The 22,178-nt window shown below is 28.3% G+C and overlaps 2 protein-coding genes across 2 annotated transcripts in view; both read left to right on the top strand.

Annotated features, from left to right (window-relative positions):
• Positions 1 to 7,017: 7,017 nt before the first annotated feature.
• The window catches only part of LOC136076626 (NACHT, LRR and PYD domains-containing protein 4E-like), a 51,540-nt gene continuing 36,379 nt past the window's right edge, over positions 7,018 to 22,178 (top strand). The window contains exons 1-2 of the mRNA XM_065789924.1: positions 7,018 to 7,126; positions 13,459 to 13,766. Coding sequence (XP_065645996.1) covers positions 13,469 to 13,766 — 298 coding nt within the window. The 5' untranslated portion in view covers positions 7,018 to 7,126; positions 13,459 to 13,468. The remainder of the gene's footprint in view (positions 7,127 to 13,458; positions 13,767 to 22,178) is intronic.
• LOC136076627 (uncharacterized) lies at positions 15,483 to 17,686 on the top strand. Its single transcript, XM_065789925.1, has 2 exons — positions 15,483 to 15,909; positions 16,030 to 17,686. Exons 1-2 carry the CDS (start codon positions 15,639 to 15,641, stop codon positions 17,310 to 17,312), a joined length of 1,554 nt encoding a protein of 517 aa, XP_065645997.1. The 5' UTR covers positions 15,483 to 15,638; the 3' UTR covers positions 17,313 to 17,686.

Below are 22,178 nucleotides of genomic sequence, written 5' to 3'. Positions count from 1 at the left end.
TTTAATAAGTTTGATGTATCGTTTGATGTAAAGACAAATCATTTATAAAAAGTGAAAATAATACCGCTCCTAAAATCGAGCCTTGAGGAACTCAGCATGTCAATATATTTTTGGACGTTTTAGCTGTTTCATATTGTATAAACTGTTTTCTGCTTGATAGATATTCTTTAAACCAAAGTAAGTTATTGTTTTTCATTCCGTAATGTTCAAGTTTTTTAAGAAGAATGACATGATTGACGGTGTCAAAGGCTTTAGACAGATCAATAAAAACTCCTAATGTCAAACAATCATTATTGAAGGCATTTGTTACATGGGTTACTAGCTCGGTCAAACCGTGATCGGTTGAGTGATTTTTTTTAAAACCAAATTGCTTGTTGAACAACACGTTGTTTATCGTTAAGTAGCTGTTAAGCCTATTATACGTTATGCGTTCGAGTAACTTAGAAAAGCATGGCAGAACCGATATTTGTCTATAATTTGAAGTATTTGTGTCATCACCAGATTTAAAAATAGATGAGACTCGTGCAATTTTTAGTTTTTCTGGAACAGTACCTAATTTAATTAAAAGATCAAAAATGTGATATAGAGAGTATTCTATAATATTAAAAACTGATTTTACAACATGCACGCTAATTTGATCAAAACCTGCACTAGTGTTGTTTTTAAGACTATCTAGAGCAGATCGCAACTCATAAATATCTAGTTTAGATTCATCCATTACTTTATCATAGGTTTTTAAATATAAATATATGAAGAAGAACTGGACGGAATTTTTTCAGTTAAGTTAGGCCCAATATTAAGAAAGAAGCTGTTCAAATTTTCAGCAATTATTGCTTTATCGTATATAAATTTACCATCTACTAAAATTTTTATAAGCAGATTTTTTTTTTCATAATTTTTTGAATCGCCAATAATTTCTTTAATTACCGTCCACATCTTTTTAATGTTTCCGTTAGTTTTTTCTAACAACTTTGAGTAATAAAATTTTTTTTTAGTTTTTTCAAATATATTTTTATAATGTTTATAGTTTGTTTCATTTTTATGTTTTATTTTTTAAGAACTTTTCATACAACTTTTTTTTTGGATGATAGTAGGCCCTTAGACATCCAAAGACATAGGAGCGACTTGGTATTTATAACAATTTTTTTCTCAGGAAACGCATTTTCATACTGATTACAAAAATGATGAAGAAATAGTTCGTAGGCATTGTTTGCCTCATTTGATTTATGTATAAGGCCCCAATCAATTTTATATTTTAAAAGGTCTTGGAATTATGGAAGGAGTTTTCATTGATCTGCCTCTTGTATATAATAGTTTTTGAAGGCTTATTGTTAATTGCAATATTTTTATATAATAAATGCTTCTTTATTTTTTTTTAAATATTGTGTAGATTTTGTTAAATATTGTGTAGATTTAAATATTGTGTAGATTTTAAATATTGTGTAGATTTTGTTAAATATTGTGTAGATTTTGTTAAAAATTGTGTAGATTTTAAATATTGTGTAGACTACTATTTAGTTGGGTCGGCTATTAATCATTATTAAATTATTTAAAAAATCACCATTAATCTATAAATATTTTTAAATATATGTATAATTTTTATATATCATATATAGCTTAAGGCCACCTTAAGCTATAGGGTAAATTATGGATATGGAAAAAGAGTCATCATAAAAAAGTGTCATTTAATTTTAATTTTAGCATTTTAAATTTTTTTTTCGCAGAATTTCACCTTTAAACTAATTTTGGTGTGTGAAAAGAGTAAGAAATCAAAAAAAAATTTATATATAACCACCTTAATTAACTATACTTGTTAGTTTTTGTGAAAATGATTTTACAATTATGAAAAAAGAAAACCCAAATTTTCTTAGTAGTAAAAGGCTATTTAAAAAAAAAAAGTTTGTATAACAGTTCTAATAAAATATATCATTATTATGAATAAAAAATCAAATATACTGAACGCTCACCATCAAAAACCACCCCACGCCCTAACGCTATGTAACGGAAGTGGAAATACATACCTCCACTGCGCGGAGCAATAGGGTATGTGGTCAGGAATACTTTTTTAATGAAATTTTGCAGGCACATAGAAAATAGATTTATATAGTTGACTGAAAAATTTCAAATATGTACCAACATGCCGTCAACATTATTGCACCTCCGGAACAGAAAGGTAATTTTAAAAACAAAAAAAAATTATCGGTAACTGTAAAAAAACAACCGAATTTATAACCAAAAGTAACAGTAACAGTAGCAAAAACAGTTAAATAAAGGGTAACAGTAACAGTAACACTAAAAGAGGTAGAAATGGAACCTTCACTGGGTCGAAAAATACAGTATGTGGTCAGGAATTTTTTTAAATGAAATTTGGCAGGCACATAGAAAGTTGATTTATACAGTTGACTGGAAAATTTCAAATATGTATCAACATGCCTTCAATATCAATGCAGTTTTTTTTTTTTTTTAAAAAAAACATCGTCGCCTCCAACAAGGCTGCAAGCAGCCACTAATTAAAGTTGGAAGTTACTGAAAGAAAAACTAGACGAATAAGCGTTTTTAGAGCACTTAGGAACAGTCACAAAAATAGGATGAGACTTAATTGAATGACAAGTAACACGAGAATGAATTTTAGAAGATGGCACAAGAGACGCTAGCTCTATAGAGCAGTGCCCATTATAGTACTTGTACAAAAGAGAAAGAGAAGCAACATTACGACGATGTAAAAATGGTTGGAGGTTGGCTGCAAGAGTCCAACTATGTTTGCAATGCATTTTTGCACCTTGTCTTAAAGAGAAAGCGCATCATTAGAAGATCTGCCCCAGATATGGCAACAGTATTCCATACAAGGCCGAATTTGAGATTTATAGAGATAGATAACTCATCGAGTACATCACTGTTCGTAAATATAGGAAGATCTAATTTATTGCGATAACAATTGGCGGAAAAAATTGAGTTTTATCTGTATTGAAGTTCACCAGCCACTGTGAGCCCCATGCTGTAGCATAAGTGAGATCTTTTTCAAGCTCAAATGCGCCCTCCAAGCACTCAAATAGTGTTGGTTTCTTATCACGACAAGAATAAATGGTAGTATCTTCAGCAAACAATGCCACCTTAGATGTGAGAATATCTGAAAGATTGTTGATGTAAATTAAAAAGAGTATAGGGCCAAGGAAAGAACCTTGAGGAACCCCTGAAGTTACAGAATAAGAAGAAGAAGAGTGCTTTCCATCGAGGACAACTTTTATGCTACGATTGGAAAGGAAGGATTCAATAATCTTAAAAATGTTGCCAAATACATCATAAGAAGAAAGCTTATGGAGAAGACCAGCATGCCAAACTTTATCAAAAGCTTTTGAAATGTCAAGAGCGATGGCCTTAACCTCTCCACCTTTATCTAATGCACGATAAAACCTATCAGTTATTACTATTAGCAAATCAGCTGTAGAACAAGAAGATCGAAATCTATATTGATGGTCAGAAAGTAAGTTATTAGATTCAAGATGAGAAATTAAGTGTTTGTTAATTAAAGATTCAAAGATCTTGCTTATGATAGGAAGAAGACTAATGGGATGGTAGTTAGACGAATCAGATCGCTCACCAAATTTTTGAAGATTGGGATAACGGATGTTGCTTTCCAGCAGGCTGGAAAACAAGACTCTGATTAGCACTTGTTAAATAGTTTTAAAAAAATAGACGACAGCTCCGGAGAACACTTCTGTAAGACAATAACAGGTATGTTGTCCGGGCCACAAGCTTTAGAAGAGTCTAGGCAGGAAATCACTTTAGACACAGAAGCTGGAGTGATACGAATGTCAAGCAATGGATCAACCTGTTTGTTGGCAATATCAGGTAAAACGCAACTAGTGGAATCAAAAGATGATATTGATGAAAAGTTTTTAGCAAACAATTCAGCTTTGTCTTAAGGTGAGGTGACAAAGTCTGAACCATACAAGAGAGGTGGAATTAAAGACTTGCCCTTATTATTGATACTATTAAAGATTCTCCAGAATTCACAAGAGCCTAATTTTTGAGATGAGATACGAGATTTCATGACCTGAGAATAGCGGGCTTTAGCGTTAGACAAAACCTTTTTACAATGGTTTCTAGCAGTAATAAACAGACGTCTGTTTTCTGGAGAATTGTTCCAGAACAGGAACGAATTTTTAAATAGCAATAAAAAAACTGAAAAATCAATCACACGTAAAAAAAAACCATAATTTATCCAACATAAAACGTTCTACTTTTTAAATAAAATCTAAGCTGATATAAAATTCTGAAAAAAAAGACAAATAAATACACCCTTGTCACACCGATTTCGAGCACGCTGCACAGTGGGCCAGAATTCACTTTTACTGGACAAAATTCATAACTAATTTAATATTAGGGCTATTTTGACTAAAATTAGGATGAGTAATAATATGATGTCTGCGCTTCTTATGAAGGTGTTATTTTTTTAATTTGTTGCTATGGATACTAAATTTCGGATAGCAAAAATCTAGTTTTGGTATTTGCAGATATTTTTACGAGTGCTATGTTTACCAAATTTTATATAAGTACCAATATGAGGTCGCGCTTTTTAAAAACATGAATATATTTTTTATCTAGTTGTATGGATACCTAATCTTGCTTAGCAGCAACTAACTTTTATTAGTTGCATATGTTTTATTTGCGCTATGTACACTATTTAACACTTGTTTTATTATGAGACCTTTGCTCGTGAAAAGCAAAACTTATTTAAGTTTAATATTAATGATTAACTAGTGTTATTACACGTGCTCTAACACGTTGCTAGATAAACTTGTTTTCCTGTAGAAAAAAATTGTATTCTAGCTTAATTAATTAGTTTTTCTAATTAGCAGATTTTACGAGCGTCTACAGAATTTTTAAAATTTGTATGTTTATATTGTTCCCATGCATTCACAATCATCAAAAATCTTTGACAATGTAATCTATAAGTAGTACAAGCTTAGCAAACAATAGTTCACAAGAATTTGAAGTTGACAAAGTTGCAACTTTTCTTTGTTTTTAATGATGATTCTTAAAATGATAATGTAGGTCTGCCGAGTTGTTTATTTTTACTACCCTTTATTAATGTGGTATTAAAATCATTTTCAAGCCAAGCTGAATTTTTTATAATAAACTTTGCACCGGTTAGTTTACTTTGAATCCATCTCTTAACATAATCAAAATAAATAAACGAAAGACTGTTGAGTCAAATAAATTAGTGAATTTTGCTTCTTGTGACACCCATGAAGCCTTAATAAAAACAGCATTTCAACATCTAAAATGAATAGCCACAACCAAAGCAACTAAAATAGATTATTAAATCAATATGGTTTGACAAGCGCTAAATTAATAAGAACAAAACTTAAATAAGGATATATATATATATATATATATATATATATATATATATATATATATATATATATATATATATATATATATATATATATATCAGAGGCGTAGAAAGAATTTTTTGGTGTTCGAGATAGGTAACTTCCAGACATGGAGCAAACTCCAAACATTTATATGTTTATACTTATGTCAAATAATGAGGGTTTGCAAAAAATTGCGATGATTGGAGGCTGGGAACAAAAAAGCCCCAAAATTTTCGCCCCCCCTGCCCCAAACGTGAGAGCAACAAGTTGATGAAGTATTTTTTGTACTATTCTTAACTAGACTTATATTCATCGATAAATTTTAAGTTTCATAGTATTATCTATTAGCGTTTAAAATTTATTACTATATAAAATTTGCATCCCCCTCAAATTGAGGGGGGTTTAAACTTTATATGGTCATAATTTTTGAACGCTAAAATATTTTTAAATGAAATCTAAAATTTATCGATGAATATAAGTCTAGTTAAGAATAGTACAAAAAATACTTCATCAACTTGTTGCTCTCACGTTTGGGGCAGGGGGGCGAAAATTTTGGGGCATTTTTGTTCCCAGCCTCCAATCATCGCAATTTTTTGCAAACACTCATTATTTGACATAAGTATAAACATATAAATGTTTGGAGTTTGCTCCATGTCTGGAAGTTACCTATCTGGAACACCAAAAAATTCTTTCTACGCCTCTGATATATATATATATATATATATATATATATATATATATATATATATATATATATATATATATATATATATATATATATATGTATATATATATATATATATATGTATATATATATATATATATATATATATATATATATATATATATATATATATATATATATATATATATATATATATATATATATTATTGTTCAGTAATACGTTTTGTATGACTAAGACCGTATTATATGTTTTCCACGTTTTTTAAAATTTTGTGCAAATAAAAATTTTTGAGTGCAATTACAGATTTTTTGTTAGGTAAAATAGTTCAAACGTAAAAGAAAACCTAAGTGGCGCCTAGTGGCAGCCAGATTTATGAAATTACTAAAGCAAACATATATAAGCTTTAAAATATCTGAGTATAAAAGCAAGACGTAGCAATAAAAAAAATATATTGTCAATTAAAAGCAAAAGTTAGACATTAAAATATGACAAATTAAGCATATTTAAATTTGCTATAAATATGTTAATTACATACTAATTTTAATCTAACAACTTTTAAAATCTAGATAATATATAGAGTTATAATATAATATTTTAAAAAGCGCAATATTTTATGTAAATTTTATTTATTTCCATCGATTTTTTAAACAACATTTTTCTTTTTATAATTTTTTTTTTCTAATTTACATTTGCGTCTACTTCAACCACTGCATTAGTATATTCATTAAAACTTTAAGTGTATATAAACGGTTTTAAATTGTTTTATAATGTCTTTATATAAGTTCGACACAATTTAGGCATCAAAATTTTGATTTTGGTTTTTATACTTTTGTCCATAACCTGGCCCACTGTGCGCTGTGAAAAAAATAGGTCACAGTTTTTGTCTTAAAAACCGGTGCCGTAAAAAAACCCAGATACGCACGTACCTACATTAAATTAATGGGTGTGACATTATCCTTAAGTCAAATAACTGTAGTGATATAGAATAAAGTAGACTTTCAGCCTTATTTAAAAATTCTTTTTTTGCATCTGGTACCAATAGAAAGTCGAGTTAAGCAAGTATGTCTTTTTTTTAATTAAAGGATTGTGAATTTTGAATATTTCTAAATTTTTATTTAATGTTTACAAACAGTATATTAGACATTTAATTTGTATAGAAATTAATAAATGTATTGAAATTGTTTTCAAACAACATATTGGATATATATATATATATATATATATATATATATATATATATATATATATATATATATATATATATATATATATATATATATATATGTATATATATATATATATATATATATATATATATATATATATATATATATATATATATATATATATATATATATATATATTTACAAGTGTGTGAAAATTTACAGTAGTTATGACATTTGCGACTTCCTGTAATTTAATTTTTGGTATAAATTGAAGTTTTATTAATTTGAGCATTCATTTCTGATGAGTCTTTATTAATGAAACACAGTGTTAAATGAAAAAAAGATTTTGTTAAGTGATTTCCTTGTAATTTATAATTGCTCTGTTCTTTTAAGAACATTGAGCACTCTATTTTGTAGTATATATATATATATATATATATATATATATATATATATATATATATATATATATATATATATATATATATATATATATATATATATATATATATTTAAATATAAAATAATATAAAAAATTGTTTAAATATAAAATTAAAGAAAATTATAGAGAAAAGGTTTAATTATTTTTTCTTTTCTTGATGTTACTGCGAAAAATTGTATCTTTTTTTTAACTTTTAAATGCTCATTTTTATAATTAAAATATAATATATTAAAAAAAAGAAAATTAAAAACTTAACTAAAATAATTAGTAAATTATAAAATATAAAACATCTGAAGATTGATTAATCTCCAGATGTAATTTGATACTTTATTTAAAAGGATTTCGCATAATATTATATTATAAAAACATTAGCAAATATAATATATATAAACAGTTACCAAACTATAATAAATAGAAACAATTTAAAGTTTTTTATTTCAAATTTAAATAATCTTGTTGTTATAGTTTTATAATTTATTATTTATTTTAGTTAAGTTTTTAATTTCCCTTTTTTTTATTTTTTTTTTAATATTTTTTTTTTTACTGGAATACTGGAAGAAAAAAGATAAAGTTTATAAAGCAAGATAATAATTAACAAACAATTTTAAAGATTACAAATTATATGAATCAATAAAACAAGATATATGGTGTGAATTCTAAACAACTGAATTCCAAACAACTGATGTTAGAGGAAAAAAACTAGACAGAATTTTTTGGAGCACATTCACAGTAAAGAAACATTCAATGTAAAGAAAGAGACTTAGGAGACTTACGAGAATAACGAGAAGGAATTTTTATTTAAGAGATGCAGCATTACAACGTTATATATTATTTTTTTAATTGAATGACAAGTAATATGAGTCTGAACGTTAGTAGATGGTACAAGAGATGTTAAATCTTTAGAGCAGCACCTGTTATAGTATTTACAGAAAAGAGAAAGAGAAGCAACAATTCGGCGATGTAATAATGTTTACAGATTAGCTGCTAGAACAGGTTTACCTATGTTTACAATGTGCATTTTGCACTCCTGAAAGACAAAAAGCATCATTAAAAGATCTGCCTTTGATATGGCAACAGTATTCTATACAAGGACAGATTAGAGATTTAAAGAGAATAGAATCCTGAGTAAGAAAGGGAGAAGGATAAAGAAATGCAACCATATATCAAATCGATTTCAAAATTACCAGATGCTAATTTTGCAATCGATTTGATATATGGTTCCCAAGAAAGGTCAGAAGTAAGAGTTAATCCAAGAAGATAAAGGGTAGACGACTTATTAAATACATTGCCATTAATAAATATTGGAAGATCTAATTTGTTGCAATAATGATTAGCTAAAAAATTTTTTGTCTGAGTTTAAGTCCACCAGCCACTGAGAGCTTTATGCTTCTGCAGAAGTAAGTTTCATTTCAAGCTCAAATCCCCCCTCGAAGCAATCAGAGATTTGGCTTCTTTTTAAGGTAAGAATAAAAGGTAGTATAATCAGCAAACAATGCCACTTTAGATGTGAGAATTTCTGGGAGAATGTTGCCGTGGTGCAAAGGCTAGAGTTCTGGCTCAGAACTCAAGGTCCGAGGTTCAATCCCAGCTCAAGCCCATCAAGTGACATTGGTATAGAAGGGGGCATTTCTTGTTAAATGCTCTCCCGCGGTGCCCTGTGATAAGATGGTAAAAACTTTGTTGACTTTGTTGGTTTTATCTGGTAGAATGTGATTTAAGGAATCAAAAAATGAGATTGATGCGAAGTTCTTAGCAAGCAATTCAGCTTTCTCCTCAGGTGATGTGACAAAATCTGAACCGTGGAATAACAGATTCGCCTTTAAAATGGATCACTTTTATAGATTCTCCAGAGCCTAATTTTTAAGATTAACTACAAAATTTTGTGAACTTAAAATTTTTGGCATTAGACAAAACTATTTAACTATTGTTTCTAGCAATATTAAACAAACGTCTGTTTTTTTGGAGAGTTGTTTTGGTGATAGATATGGAAGTAATGGTTGTGATTGTGAATTGCAGCAGCATAACTAGAGTAAAAACCATGAAGAAGAGTGAGGCTTGGCTTAGAATTGTTGAGAGGAAATAAAAGACTCCATTCCAGCCTGAATCCAAGAAGTTAAATTAGTACATTTATCAGCAGGAAGACATAAGATTTCTACCCAAGGGTCATCACAAATATAACTACTTAAAGAATGAGATAAAGGTGTTAGAGTAATCAAAACATGATCAAAAGTACCTAGGTGTATATGTGGAGAAACTGAGCACTGACTAGGATTAGAAACAAGACATAAGTCAAGTAAAGAAGGTATATGATTCGAATTGTCTGGAAAGTGAATTGGAAAGTTGACTAAATATGTTAGAGTTTGAGCCAAACTCTAGAGCCAAGCCATTCAGTGTGACGAACATTAAAGTCACAAACAACAATGATATTTTCTTAAGAATAAAGAGAAACGGCTTGGTCAATTTGATCAGAAATAATATCAAGAAGAGTGCAGTCTTGAGATAAAGGTGAGCAATAAAGAACAAAGAAGAAAAAGATGATGGAATGAATTGAACAAGAAGAGAAAGTTAAAGGAATGAAGTGGTGCTAAACGAAACCATTTAAGAATAGTCTGTGGATTCAAACCTTGTTTCTCGACAAGTAGGTGAGTTCTTGCAAATGTAAATGCCCAGACCAATTGTGTGAACATTTTAATATTTAGGAATTTAAGGAAGATAACCATTATCACTAAGATCACAAAATGAGAGAGCTGAACTCAAATTAGTCTCACAAAGAGCAAGTAGTTCTGGGGTAATTCCACATCAAATCACCTAGTCCATTGAACCATGTGTCTTCTTTTGGTGTTATTTTGACACATTATTCCTAACTATAAAAAAAATTGCATGCAAAATTTCTAAAATTGCTGAGGGTTGACAAGATACTGCAATTTTAATACTGACCTGGTTTCCCAAAATGACCCAATTTTCATAACATTTTGAAAAAACATTTTTCTTAAAAAAATAAGAAATGAAAATGGCAAAAGTATGAAAATAAACATATATAATGTTTTTTTTTATATTTGAAAAATATAAAAGGAACATGCTTAAAAGTTAATAAAATAACTAGTTTCTATAAACCAACTTTGGGGCCCAATATCTCAAAACACCCCTGTCAAATTTTTTTTTTTTGCTGGTAATATTTTCAGCTGCTTATAATCTTACTAAGCACAAAAAATCTAACTGGAAAAACTACTGAAATATATGAAACTTTAATTTCAAAGATGTGTTACTTTTTCAAGAAATTCCCAAACAATATTTGTAAATAAAATAAAAATAAGTTAATCATAATTGTAAAATTTACTTAAATATACAAGATTTTTAAAGGTATCGAAGATGTAAGTTATTTTGACTGTGTTTGTAATAGTTTACAATATTGTTCTCATTTTACTTGTACTTCTTCTATTTCATACTCCTATATAATCCTTTTAATTTACGTTAACGATCTTCCAGATATTCTCACATCTAAGGTGGCATTGTTTGCTGATGATCCTACCATTTATTCTTGTCGCGATAAGAGGCCAACAATCTCTGATTGCGTTGGCATTTGAGCTTGTAAAGGATCTCACTTCTGAACTTCAATACAGATTAAACTCAATTTTTTTCAGCCAATCGTTATCGATTGATCTTCCTATATATATGAACGGTGATGTACTCGATGAGTCACCTACTCTTCTTTTTCTAACTTTTACTTCCAATCTTTCTTGGAAACCATATATCAAATCAGTTGCAAAATTAGCATCCCCTAAGGTTGCATCTCTTTATCGAGCTTGTCACTTTCTTACTTCAGATTCTATTCTCTATCTCTATAAATCTGAAATCTGGCCTTGTATGGAATACTGTTGCCATATCTGGGGCCGTTCTTCTAATGATACCCTTTCTCTTTTAGACAAGGTGCAAAACGCACTGTAAACATAGTTGGACCTGCTCTTGCAGCCAACCTCCAACCATTATCACATCGTCGTAATGTTGCTTCTCTTTCTCTTTTCTACAAATACTATAATGGGCACTGCTCTAAAGAGTTAGCATCTCTATGTGCCATCTACTAAAATTCTTTCTCGTGATACTCGTCATTCAATTAAGTCTCATCCTTTTTCTGTGACTGTTCCTAAGTGCTCCAAAAACGCTTATTTGTCTAGTTTTTTTCCTCGAACATCAGCTCTTTGGAATTCGCTTCCTTCATCTTGCTTTCCTGATTCATATAATTTGCAATCCTTTAAGTCATCTGTCAATCGTTATCTTGCTCTACAATCTTCATCTTTTCTCTTTCAGTAACTTCCAACTTTAATTAGTGGCTGCTTGCAGCCTTGTTGGAAGCAAAGATGTAAAATCAGGTACATTCTTAATGTGTTGTTTCCTCTAAGAATGTACCTGATAAACAATATATTGGCATAACATTGGTTTCTCCTAAAAAACTATAAAAATAAATGATTTCAAATAATATTTACATTAACTACCCTTTTTAAAAAAACATTTTAAAAAAATAGCATAAGTAATCATTTTAAAAAGAATTCTTTTTATAATAGTGTCAGCAAATTCCACAAATGTGTGAAAATTTACAGTAGTTAAGACATTTGCAACTTCCTGTAATTTAATTTTTGGTATAAATTGAAGTTTTATTAATTTGATCATTCGTTTCTGATGAATCTTTGTTGATGAAACATAGATTGTAAAATGGAAAAAGTTTTTTTTAACTATGTTTCATCTAACTTTGTTAGATAAAACATAGGTGTAAAATGGAAAAAATTTTTGTAAAGTGATTTTCTACTAATATATATATATATATATATATATATATATATATATATATATATATATATATATATATATATATATATATATATATATAGTTCTATAGTTTGTTGGCTTTAGGAAGAGCGGAAGGAAAAAAGTGATTCTTACGCCAACACATACGTCACTTTTAATTACTTTTGACTTTTGTCCAACATTTCCGTGTTGGACGAAAGTAAAAACCATTAATTTAATTACAAATTAATCATTTTTTAAAAAAGCCACAAAAACGCAAATTTAATTGACCAGAATGTTTTTAAAAACATTCTGAATGTTTTTAACAATATAAACAATGTTTTTATTTTTATTTTTTTTAATAAAATGTTTTTATTTTAATTTTTTTTAATAAAATGTTTTTATTTTTATTTTTTTTACTGTAAATCATGCGCGGAGTGTTGCTACATCGACTATCTTATAGCCTGACTCGCAAGGGAGTGCTGCTACATCGACTGACAAATAGCCTGACTCGCAAGGGAGTGCTGCTACATCGACTGACAAATAGCCTGACTCGCAAGGGAGTGCTGCTACATCGACTGACAAATAGCCTGACCCGCAAGGGAGTGCTGCTACATCGACTGAGGGTTTGGTTGGGGCAGGCAGTCTATCATTATTAAAAAAAAAAAATTCCGGTCTTGCATTTTAATTTTTACTTTTTGTCAACAAAATATCGAAAAAACTTTCGGACAACATCTAAGGGTTCTATATATATATATATATATATATATATATATATATATATATATATATATATATATATATATATATATATATATATATATATGTATATGTATATGTATATATATATATATATATATATATATATATATATATATATATATATAATATATTTAATATATATAATATATTTAATATATATAATATATATAATATATTTAATATATATAATATATTTAATATATATAATATATATAATATAAACATGTATTTCTTTTTTGTAGAAACATCAAAATGGCACAAAATAATAGATATCCAAAGAAACATGAAAACATTCTTTATAGTCAAGAGTTTAAATTAAATTTTAGTGAAAGCGTTGGAGTATATTGGAGAACACTTGGTCGTAGATTAAATATTGGAGACAATTATTTAGAGATAATTGATCAAGATAATAATAAAACCGAGGATAAAGCTTATTCAATGTTAACTACTTGGTTGCAAATGAATGATAATCTAACACTTGAGGATTTAAAAACGGCTTTAAGGAACATGAGGAGAATGGATCTAATAAGAAAAATAGATGAATTTGCAGGTAATTATTATTAAATCACTTTAAATTAATAATATTTTGATGCAAATTAATTTGGATGCTTGCTGAGGTTTTTTCATATCTATTATTATTTTTGTATGATAATTTTAAATAAGTTTTTTCATTTTTGTCTTTTTCTGAGATATAACTGCATCCTAAGTTTCTTTTTATATAAGAGAAGTAAAATTTTACAATCTTTAAAATAAAATAATTCAGGTAAACCTTTCTTAGTCATTAAATCATAAGTTGAAATCACAAATTTTTGAATTTGGGTCTTTAAATAAATTTATTTTAAAACTTAAATGTTTTTCATTGTCATTTTAATTGTTTAAAATAATTGTTGAGTATTGCTTACGAAAATACTTATGAGTCATCAAACTGTCAAAAAATGTTTTAACTAGCGTTCAAAAATCAGCCATTATGAGAATTGGGAAAGGTCCCATGATTGAAGGTTAAATTTTATATTACTCCATAATACCATTTTTTCAATGCAAAAAAAAAAACTTTGGGGGTAATATCACATTATTGAAATAAAGTTACGTCAAAATGATACTAAAATGATGAATTAAATTAACAAATAAAATGACAAATTTATTTATCATTTTATTTGTTAATTTATGAAGAAATTTATGAAGAAAATAACTTTATTGGTAAAAACATTGCTTGGTCTTCGGTTAAACATGGTGAAAAATTTTTTAAGTAGAATAGATCCAGAAAAGGTAGAAGGTATTCTAGATTTCGTATATAACAGCTGTTCTTTATATAAAAACAAGCTTTGTCTTTTTTTTTTCTACCTATCTTGTTTCTTAGCTTAAAATGAATACGCCCGAAAGCTGAAAAACTTTTTTATTTCCAGCACTAGGAGCTTGTGCATTTAACAAACCTTTAATATCAGTTATAATGTTGCAGTCCTGGGTAAAAATATATGAAATCATCCAGACCATGACACCCTTACGTCTCAGAATTTGTTTATTTTTACACCACTTGCAGTCCATATCAAAAAAATAATAACTGCGAAAATTTTAGTTAAAAATACCAATGGGTTCCAGAGATATCGTCACTTGAAATAATGCTGACTCAGCATTTTAGTGATTTTCTGAAGTGACTACAAAGCAACTTTGACATACAGTATCTTCATAATGGCTTGGGGAAATTTCCTAAAATTTGGTACTCTAATAGATTTTAACTTGAGAAATCCAAAAATAGCACTCTTAAGACTCGATTATCTCAAGAAATGCCTCATTTATCCAATTTTGTTCAAAGTTATTGACTTGTAAATTAGTGATTTTTGGAGGTAAAATAAAGACTGTGGCCCAAAATCCCGAGTAAAAAGTTTAGTTGTATATCATTATTTCATCTTAGGTCTACTGAAAAAAATTAGATTCATCAATTGTCTCTCTAATACGTGATCAAAATTTGCATTTAAAAATGGTGTCTTTTTAGAAAAATTTAAATTTTGTAATAAAAGCAATTAAAATATTTTTTAAAACATTTATTTGAATAAAACATCAAATAGTGTCATTTATTGACTAGTTTAGGACGTTTATAGTCATGGGCCAAGGGAGATACCCTCTCCTCCCATGGGAGGCCCCTACGCCCCTCCCCCAATCTCCCTAGATTTTTTTTTTTTTTTTTTTTTTGCATAAAATGAATAAATAATGCAAAAACATACAATTTAATTTTAATTTAAAAAAAAAAAAATTTTCATTATATCAAATTGGTGACTTAAAACCTCCTTTTATATAAAAAACAAACATAAGTTTTGTTTTGTTCTTTTTAAAGGTATTTACTTGTTTGTATTTTCTTAAAGAATTACTTTTAATTTTATAGTTTTTATATTATTTTGTTAGGTAATAAATAATAAAAATAATTAATATGGAGAAATGTGACATTGGAAAAAGTCTTAACATTCATTGCCACAAAACTGGATTTTCAAGAAAACAAGGTTTTGTTCAATTTAAAGATCTTCCTTGTGAAAAACAAGAAGAAATAATATGGCGAGCAAATTTAAAGGAAAAATATAGTTCAATAAGAATTATATGTTGTTATCATGAGCAATTCTATGGAAAATATTTTGAGAGAAAAATTACAAAGTGTTGCAATCCTTTTGGAACACACAAGGAAAGTAAAAAAATTGCTATAAAAGGTAATCTTACCTTATTTACAACAGAATTGATATGGAAATTAAAAGAAAACAATTTATTATTTATAAAATGTTTGACAATTTCAGTTATTTTAACCACGTAAAACTAAATTTATTTTTTAGGTAATATAAAGATTTCCATAGACATGGCAAACTATTTGCAAAAAAATAATGTTTATGTAACCCCAGGTTGGAAATTCTGCAGTAAATGTTACAAAAAAGCAATAGAAACTGATGAAGATTTAAATTCACAGGAGGAATGGGAATCCAAAAGTGAGAAAAAAATTAAGTTAGATACCACTATAGAATTGCTTGGAATTTCACCAGTCAAACTAAAAAGTCTTTCAAAACACAGCAAATTGCCTGTAGCAAAACAAAAGTTTGAGAACACTATTGACAGAGTTGCAAAAATGGTCTCATTAGCATATAATATTAAAGAAACTTTTTTAACAACAGAAATAAAAAGCCCCATTTTAAACAACAACATTAACAATGACCATGATCTAGACATTTTAATGTATGAAGTAAAAAATAAAATTTCAGAGACTGACTCTTATTGCCATAAGGTGCAAATGTTAACACTCGCACCAAAATCATGGACACGTAAAAAGATATCAAGCTACTTTGAAGTGTCTGAGTATCTTGTTCGAACAGCAAGAAAAGTTAAAAATGAGAATGGAATTCTATCATTACCTGGAAAAAAAACTGGAAACCCACTTTCACCAGAAACAGTTAATTTAGTGATTAACTTTTATCAAAGTGATGAATTTTCAAGAATGATGCCAGGAAAAAAAGATTATGTAAGTATTAAGAAAAACCAACATGTTCAAAAAAGATTATTGCTACTCAATCTTAATAAATTACATGTTGCATTTAAAAAAGACTACCCTAACGTCAAAGTCAGTTTGTCAAAATTTTGTACTCTTAAACCTAAATGGTGTATTACAACTAATGCGTCAGGTACCCACAATGTATGTGTTTGCATACATCACCAAAATACAAAATTTCTCATTGATGCCATTAGGTGGAATAAAAGTTATAAAGATTTCATGGCATTGATTGTTTGCTCTCTTGAAAATGCAGAATGTATGTTGCATCGATGTAAACAATGCCCTGGTATTGAAGTGTTAAAAAGTTTTTTAGTGCAGGAGTTTATGGACCATGAGCATGAAGAAGATGTAGTATTTAAGCAATGGCAGAGTACCGATCGTACAACACTACTTTCACAGTCATTGCCACTAGATGAATTTAATGATTTATTATGTGACAGCATTGACAACCTTACCACTCATTCATATATTGCAAAAACACAAAGTAGATACTTAAAAAACTGTAAAGAAAATCTTAACCAAAACGAATGCTTAATTTTAGGAGATTTTGCTGAAAACTATCAATATGTTGTTTAGGATGAGGTTCAAAGTTATCACTGGAGCAAAAGTCAATGCTCACTTTATACAATTGTACTTTATTTTATAGAGAACAAACTTCTCAAACATAAATCTTTTTGTTACCTTTCAGAAGATGTTGATCATGACACAGGATTTATTTACAAGACTCAGGAAGATATAACTAGATATATCAAAGAAAATCTACCTGATGTATCAAGTGTGAAATTTTTCCGATGGTTGTGCAGCACAATTTAAAAATTTTAAAAGTTTTATCAATCTTTGTCATCACAGTAAAGCAGGGTTGGTACCCAAAAACCCAAACCCAAAAACCCACCCAAAAACCCACCCAAAAACCCAAGACCAAAAACCCACCAAAAATCCAACTTAATGGGTTTTTAGTCTTAAATTTTTTATTATTTATTGTTTTTTATTCATAAATCAATTTCCATTAACACACAAGATTTGATGCTGCTTAACAATTGTTCTAACAAAAACAAAACATGAAGTTTATTAAATTGAAAGTTTTATTAAATCAGAATTGAACATTTTATTTTACTTGGAGCAATAACATTCAAACTTAAACATTTAAAACAAAGTTATCCAACAACTTAGTCATCAGCAATTGTGCATCTTGATCTTAAATGTCTGTAAATTCGTACAAGAATTTCAGCTTTTTCTCTTCCTAAACTATTCCTAATTTTGCTCCAAATAATCCCAAAAGATAAGAAAAATCTTTCAATGGATCCAGAATTAGCTGGACATGTGTGCAATTGCCGTAAAAATTTTGCAAAATTCGCCGGCAATTTGGAAGACTTAGATTCCTTCATTTCTATAATTCTCCACCAATTTGTTGCTGATGTTGTGCTTTTTACACTATCATTGAATAAATATTTTGGGAAACAATTAGGATCTTTTAGTTTAAATGCATAGTAGCCTGGCATAAATTCAGGATAGACTTTATTTAACCATTCCTCGGCTTCTTCTTCTTCTATCCAATTCTTCCTTCTATCCACTTCTATCCAATGTTCTTCCTAAGTAAATAAATAAAGTTATAAAAACTTTACATCTGTTTTTATTTAAAATTGATCAGATGCAATATTTTAATTTTTTTACAAATGTTTAGTTACCTTCATAATTTGGATCTGTTAAATGACATGGAACAATTGCTTTCTTAAACCTCTTCAAAATATCATCTTTGTACAAAGCCAACTTTTCATTATGTATGAGGCTTTGCCAAATCTCAACTGCCTGTGTAAATAAAGTTAATGATGGCATGGTGCCTAATATAAGTAGTTTTAGTATACTTATTATAATTAAATTTAATACATCCAGTTACTAACTAATTTTATTAACCTTATCTAACGCAACACCAACAATTTTCAATTGTGCATATAAATTTATTGCTTCTCACTGTATTGACAGATTGTCAATTAGGCTTCCTATCAAGAAACAATGGATTCCATATGCTCACCTCTAATTTCAACGTACAGAGAATGATTAGAAATGTATGTCTGTAAACAATCTAGTTGGGAGTTCCAGCGAGTATCATTGGGTAGCTGTGGCATAAGTCCACCTTTTTCCAATAACCATCCCTATAATACATTTGTTCAAGAAAATTTAACAAAGAAATATTAAAAAATAATTTTGTTAAAATAAAGCTAGGATCTCTGTTGTCATAATTATCATTAGGCTTATATCATTAACAAAGCTGTTTTATTTCAAAGTATTTTATTACAGAATATGATCAATAAGTAAATAACAATCTAGAATTCAATACATACGTGTGGTTGGTGATGATTTCGAAAATATTTATGAATTGCTATAATATGCTTTACTTTAGACTTTGGAGAGACATCCTTTTCAACCAAATTTAAAAAATGAGCAGAGCAGCCATATGTTATCAACTTAGGGGCTTCAGCCTGCAAAAGTTTTCTCATTTTAGACATTTTATTTTCGTTGTCAGTGCATACTGCAAATACCTAAAAAAAATGCATATATATATGTATATATATATATATATATATATATATATATATATATATATATATATATATATATACACACACACACACATATATATATATATATATACACACACACACACACATATATGTATATATATATATGTACACACACATATATATATATACACACACACACATATATATACATATATATATATATATATATATATATATATATATATATATATATATATATATATATATATATATATATATATATACATTAAATAAAACAGCTAAACATTTAACACTTACATCTTTATTGAATGTTTCTTTAGCAATTTTGATTGCATCCTTAGCAGCTTGAGTGCAATATTCTGCTGTTTTTGATTGGCTTCCAGTGTCAATTGCAGAAATGAGATAGGGTTTATTTCCATTATAGATGCTATGAGCAATTATAGAATCATTACTGAATGTACTCCAACCATCTTGAATTAGGGTAACAGCACAATCATCAGCAAGATCATTTTTCATTAAATTGATTACTTCTTCATTTATCTTTACTAAGAGTTTTGAAGATATCTGTTTTCTATTTGGTGGCTCATATCCAGGTCTATGTTTTTTAAGCAGCTTGGTAAATTCAAGATTTTCTACTACATTGAACGGTATATTTGCTGAAAAGAAAAACCTTGCAACTTGTAAATCCAGATCATCCTTCTAATTGCTTGTTGTTGTAGTAACAAATTTAGAAATGGATGTTTGCCGTTGCATCATCATTGCAGTTGACTGAATAACTGACGAATAAGAAGAATCACTAATAAAGCTTAAGCAATCTTGCTCATTATCATCGGACAGGTTAGACTTATTTGATGCTGCAGATGTAGATGGTCTTGACTCTAAAACTGATATATCACTTAATACTTCAGTAGAATTATTAGCACTTCCTTTATTCTTTCTTCTGCATTTAGCCAAATGGATCTTAACTCACTCTATTTTTTTAATTATGATCACTTTGCAATAATTACAAATTACTCTATTTGGTTGATCACTTACTATGGTCACTTCATTCCACTTACTAGCCTTATTTCTTCCCCCTGAATGATACTTTGGCATGTTGAAGAAGTATATTCTACTTATATTTTAAATTTAACTAAAAAGATAACTATTTAAAGATAGGTTTATACTATAAAAAAATGCAATCTAATTATTAATTAAGCTTTTGTATAATTAAGCTTTTTTATAAGAAAATATACCTGTAAAAAATGAAAAATAGCTTGATTATGTATTATAAACTATAAAAAAGTTGTTAAGATATTTTTAAATTTGTTACTAAAGGTTTATACCAAACTTTAGCAAAAACCCAAAAACCCACCCAAAAACCCAGCTGGGTTGGGTTTTTGCTCAAAAACCCGGGTTTTTGCCAACCCTGCAGTAAAGACTTTGATTTAAATGCTGAATGGGTATTTTTTGCTACCAGTCATGGTAAATCCCCCTGTGATGGTATTGGTGGGACTGTTAAAAGAGTAGTATGTCAAGAAAGTCTAAAACAAATAACTACTGGGCAGATTTTAGATGTTAATTTAATGTACTTCTTTTGTAAAGCCAAGATAAATGGAATTTATTTTAAGTTATTTTCAAAAGAAGAAATTGATCAAACATGAGCACAATTAGAAAAAAGATATTTAGGTGGAAGAACAGTTCCTGGCACAAGGATGTATCATCATTTTATTCCAATTGCTCCAAACACTATAAGTTATAAAAAAATAAGTACTGATGCATGCACTGAAATATTTGATATCATTCCAAAAAGCAAACATTATGTAGATATTTCATTAAATATTAAAAAAATGGATTATATTGCATGTTTTTATGATGGATTTTGGTGGGTAGGGATTGCTGAAGATGTAAGTGAGCTTGATATAAAAGTCAGATTCATGCATCCACATGGACCAGGTAAAAACTTCTTTTGGCCAATGAGAACTGATGAGTGTTGAGTGCTCAATTCTGAAGTTATATGCCTAATTTCTACACGCCAACAATATCAGGTCATACATACAACATATCTGATTTAGATTTGAAGAATATAAGCTGTTGGTTACAAAAAAAATTAATTATGTTTAAAATAATTTTGTTTTTATTTTATTTACCTATTTTGCATATAAAATGTCTTTTATTTTTTTCAAATTCTTGAATTGTATGCTGAGAAGGAGGGGTGGGGGTTTAAATAAATCACAAATCACTCCCATCTTATTATGTCAATGACTATATTAGTCTAAGACTACATAAAGATATTGATTGTCAAAATGTTTTAAAAACGTTTTAATATCTTTGGTTTTAAAATTTATGACTTAAAATCGTAAAAAGATCTTTGGAATAAGAGGTAAGTATTTATCGATTTGAAGTAACGCAAATAAACTGTTTCTCAAACTTAAACTGAAAAAATATGTTTTTAAAATGTATTTTAACAATCAACTATTATTTATTCGTTTTATGTAAAAAAAAAAAATAAAAAAAAATCTAGGGAGATGGGGGGCGGCGTGGGGGCCTCCCATGGGAGGGGAGGGCGTCTTCCTTGGCCCATGACTATAAATATCCTAAACTAGTCAATAAATAACACTATTTGATGTTTTATTCAAATAAATGTTTTACAAAATATTTTAATTGCTTTTGTTACAAAATTTAAATTTTTCTAAAAAGAGACCATTTTTAAATGCAAATTTTGATCATGTATTAGAGAGACAATTGATGAATCTAATTTTTTTCAGTAGACCTAAGATGAAATAATGATATACAACTAAACTTTTTACTCGGGATTTTGGGCCACAGTCTTCATTTTACCTCCAAAAATCACTAATTTACAAGTCAATAATTTTGAACAAAATTGGATAAATGAGGCATTTCTTGAGATAATCGAGTCTTG

This window comes from Hydra vulgaris, chromosome 02 (genome assembly GCF_038396675.1).
Source record: "Hydra vulgaris chromosome 02, alternate assembly HydraT2T_AEP".
NCBI classification, from domain to species: domain Eukaryota; kingdom Metazoa; phylum Cnidaria; class Hydrozoa; order Anthoathecata; family Hydridae; genus Hydra; species Hydra vulgaris.
This window is presented reverse-complemented; position numbering and strand designations above follow the sequence as displayed.

Excerpts from the sequence above, each read along its gene's own strand:
- LOC136076627 (XM_065789925.1), top strand. The coding sequence starts at position 15,639 with ATGGAGAAATGTGACATTGGAAAAAGTCTTAACATTCATTGCCACAAA. Across the intron at positions 15,910-16,029 it reads TAAAAAAATTGCTATAAAAG|GTAATATAAAGATTTCCATA; the intron begins GTAATCTTACCT and ends TTTATTTTTTAG.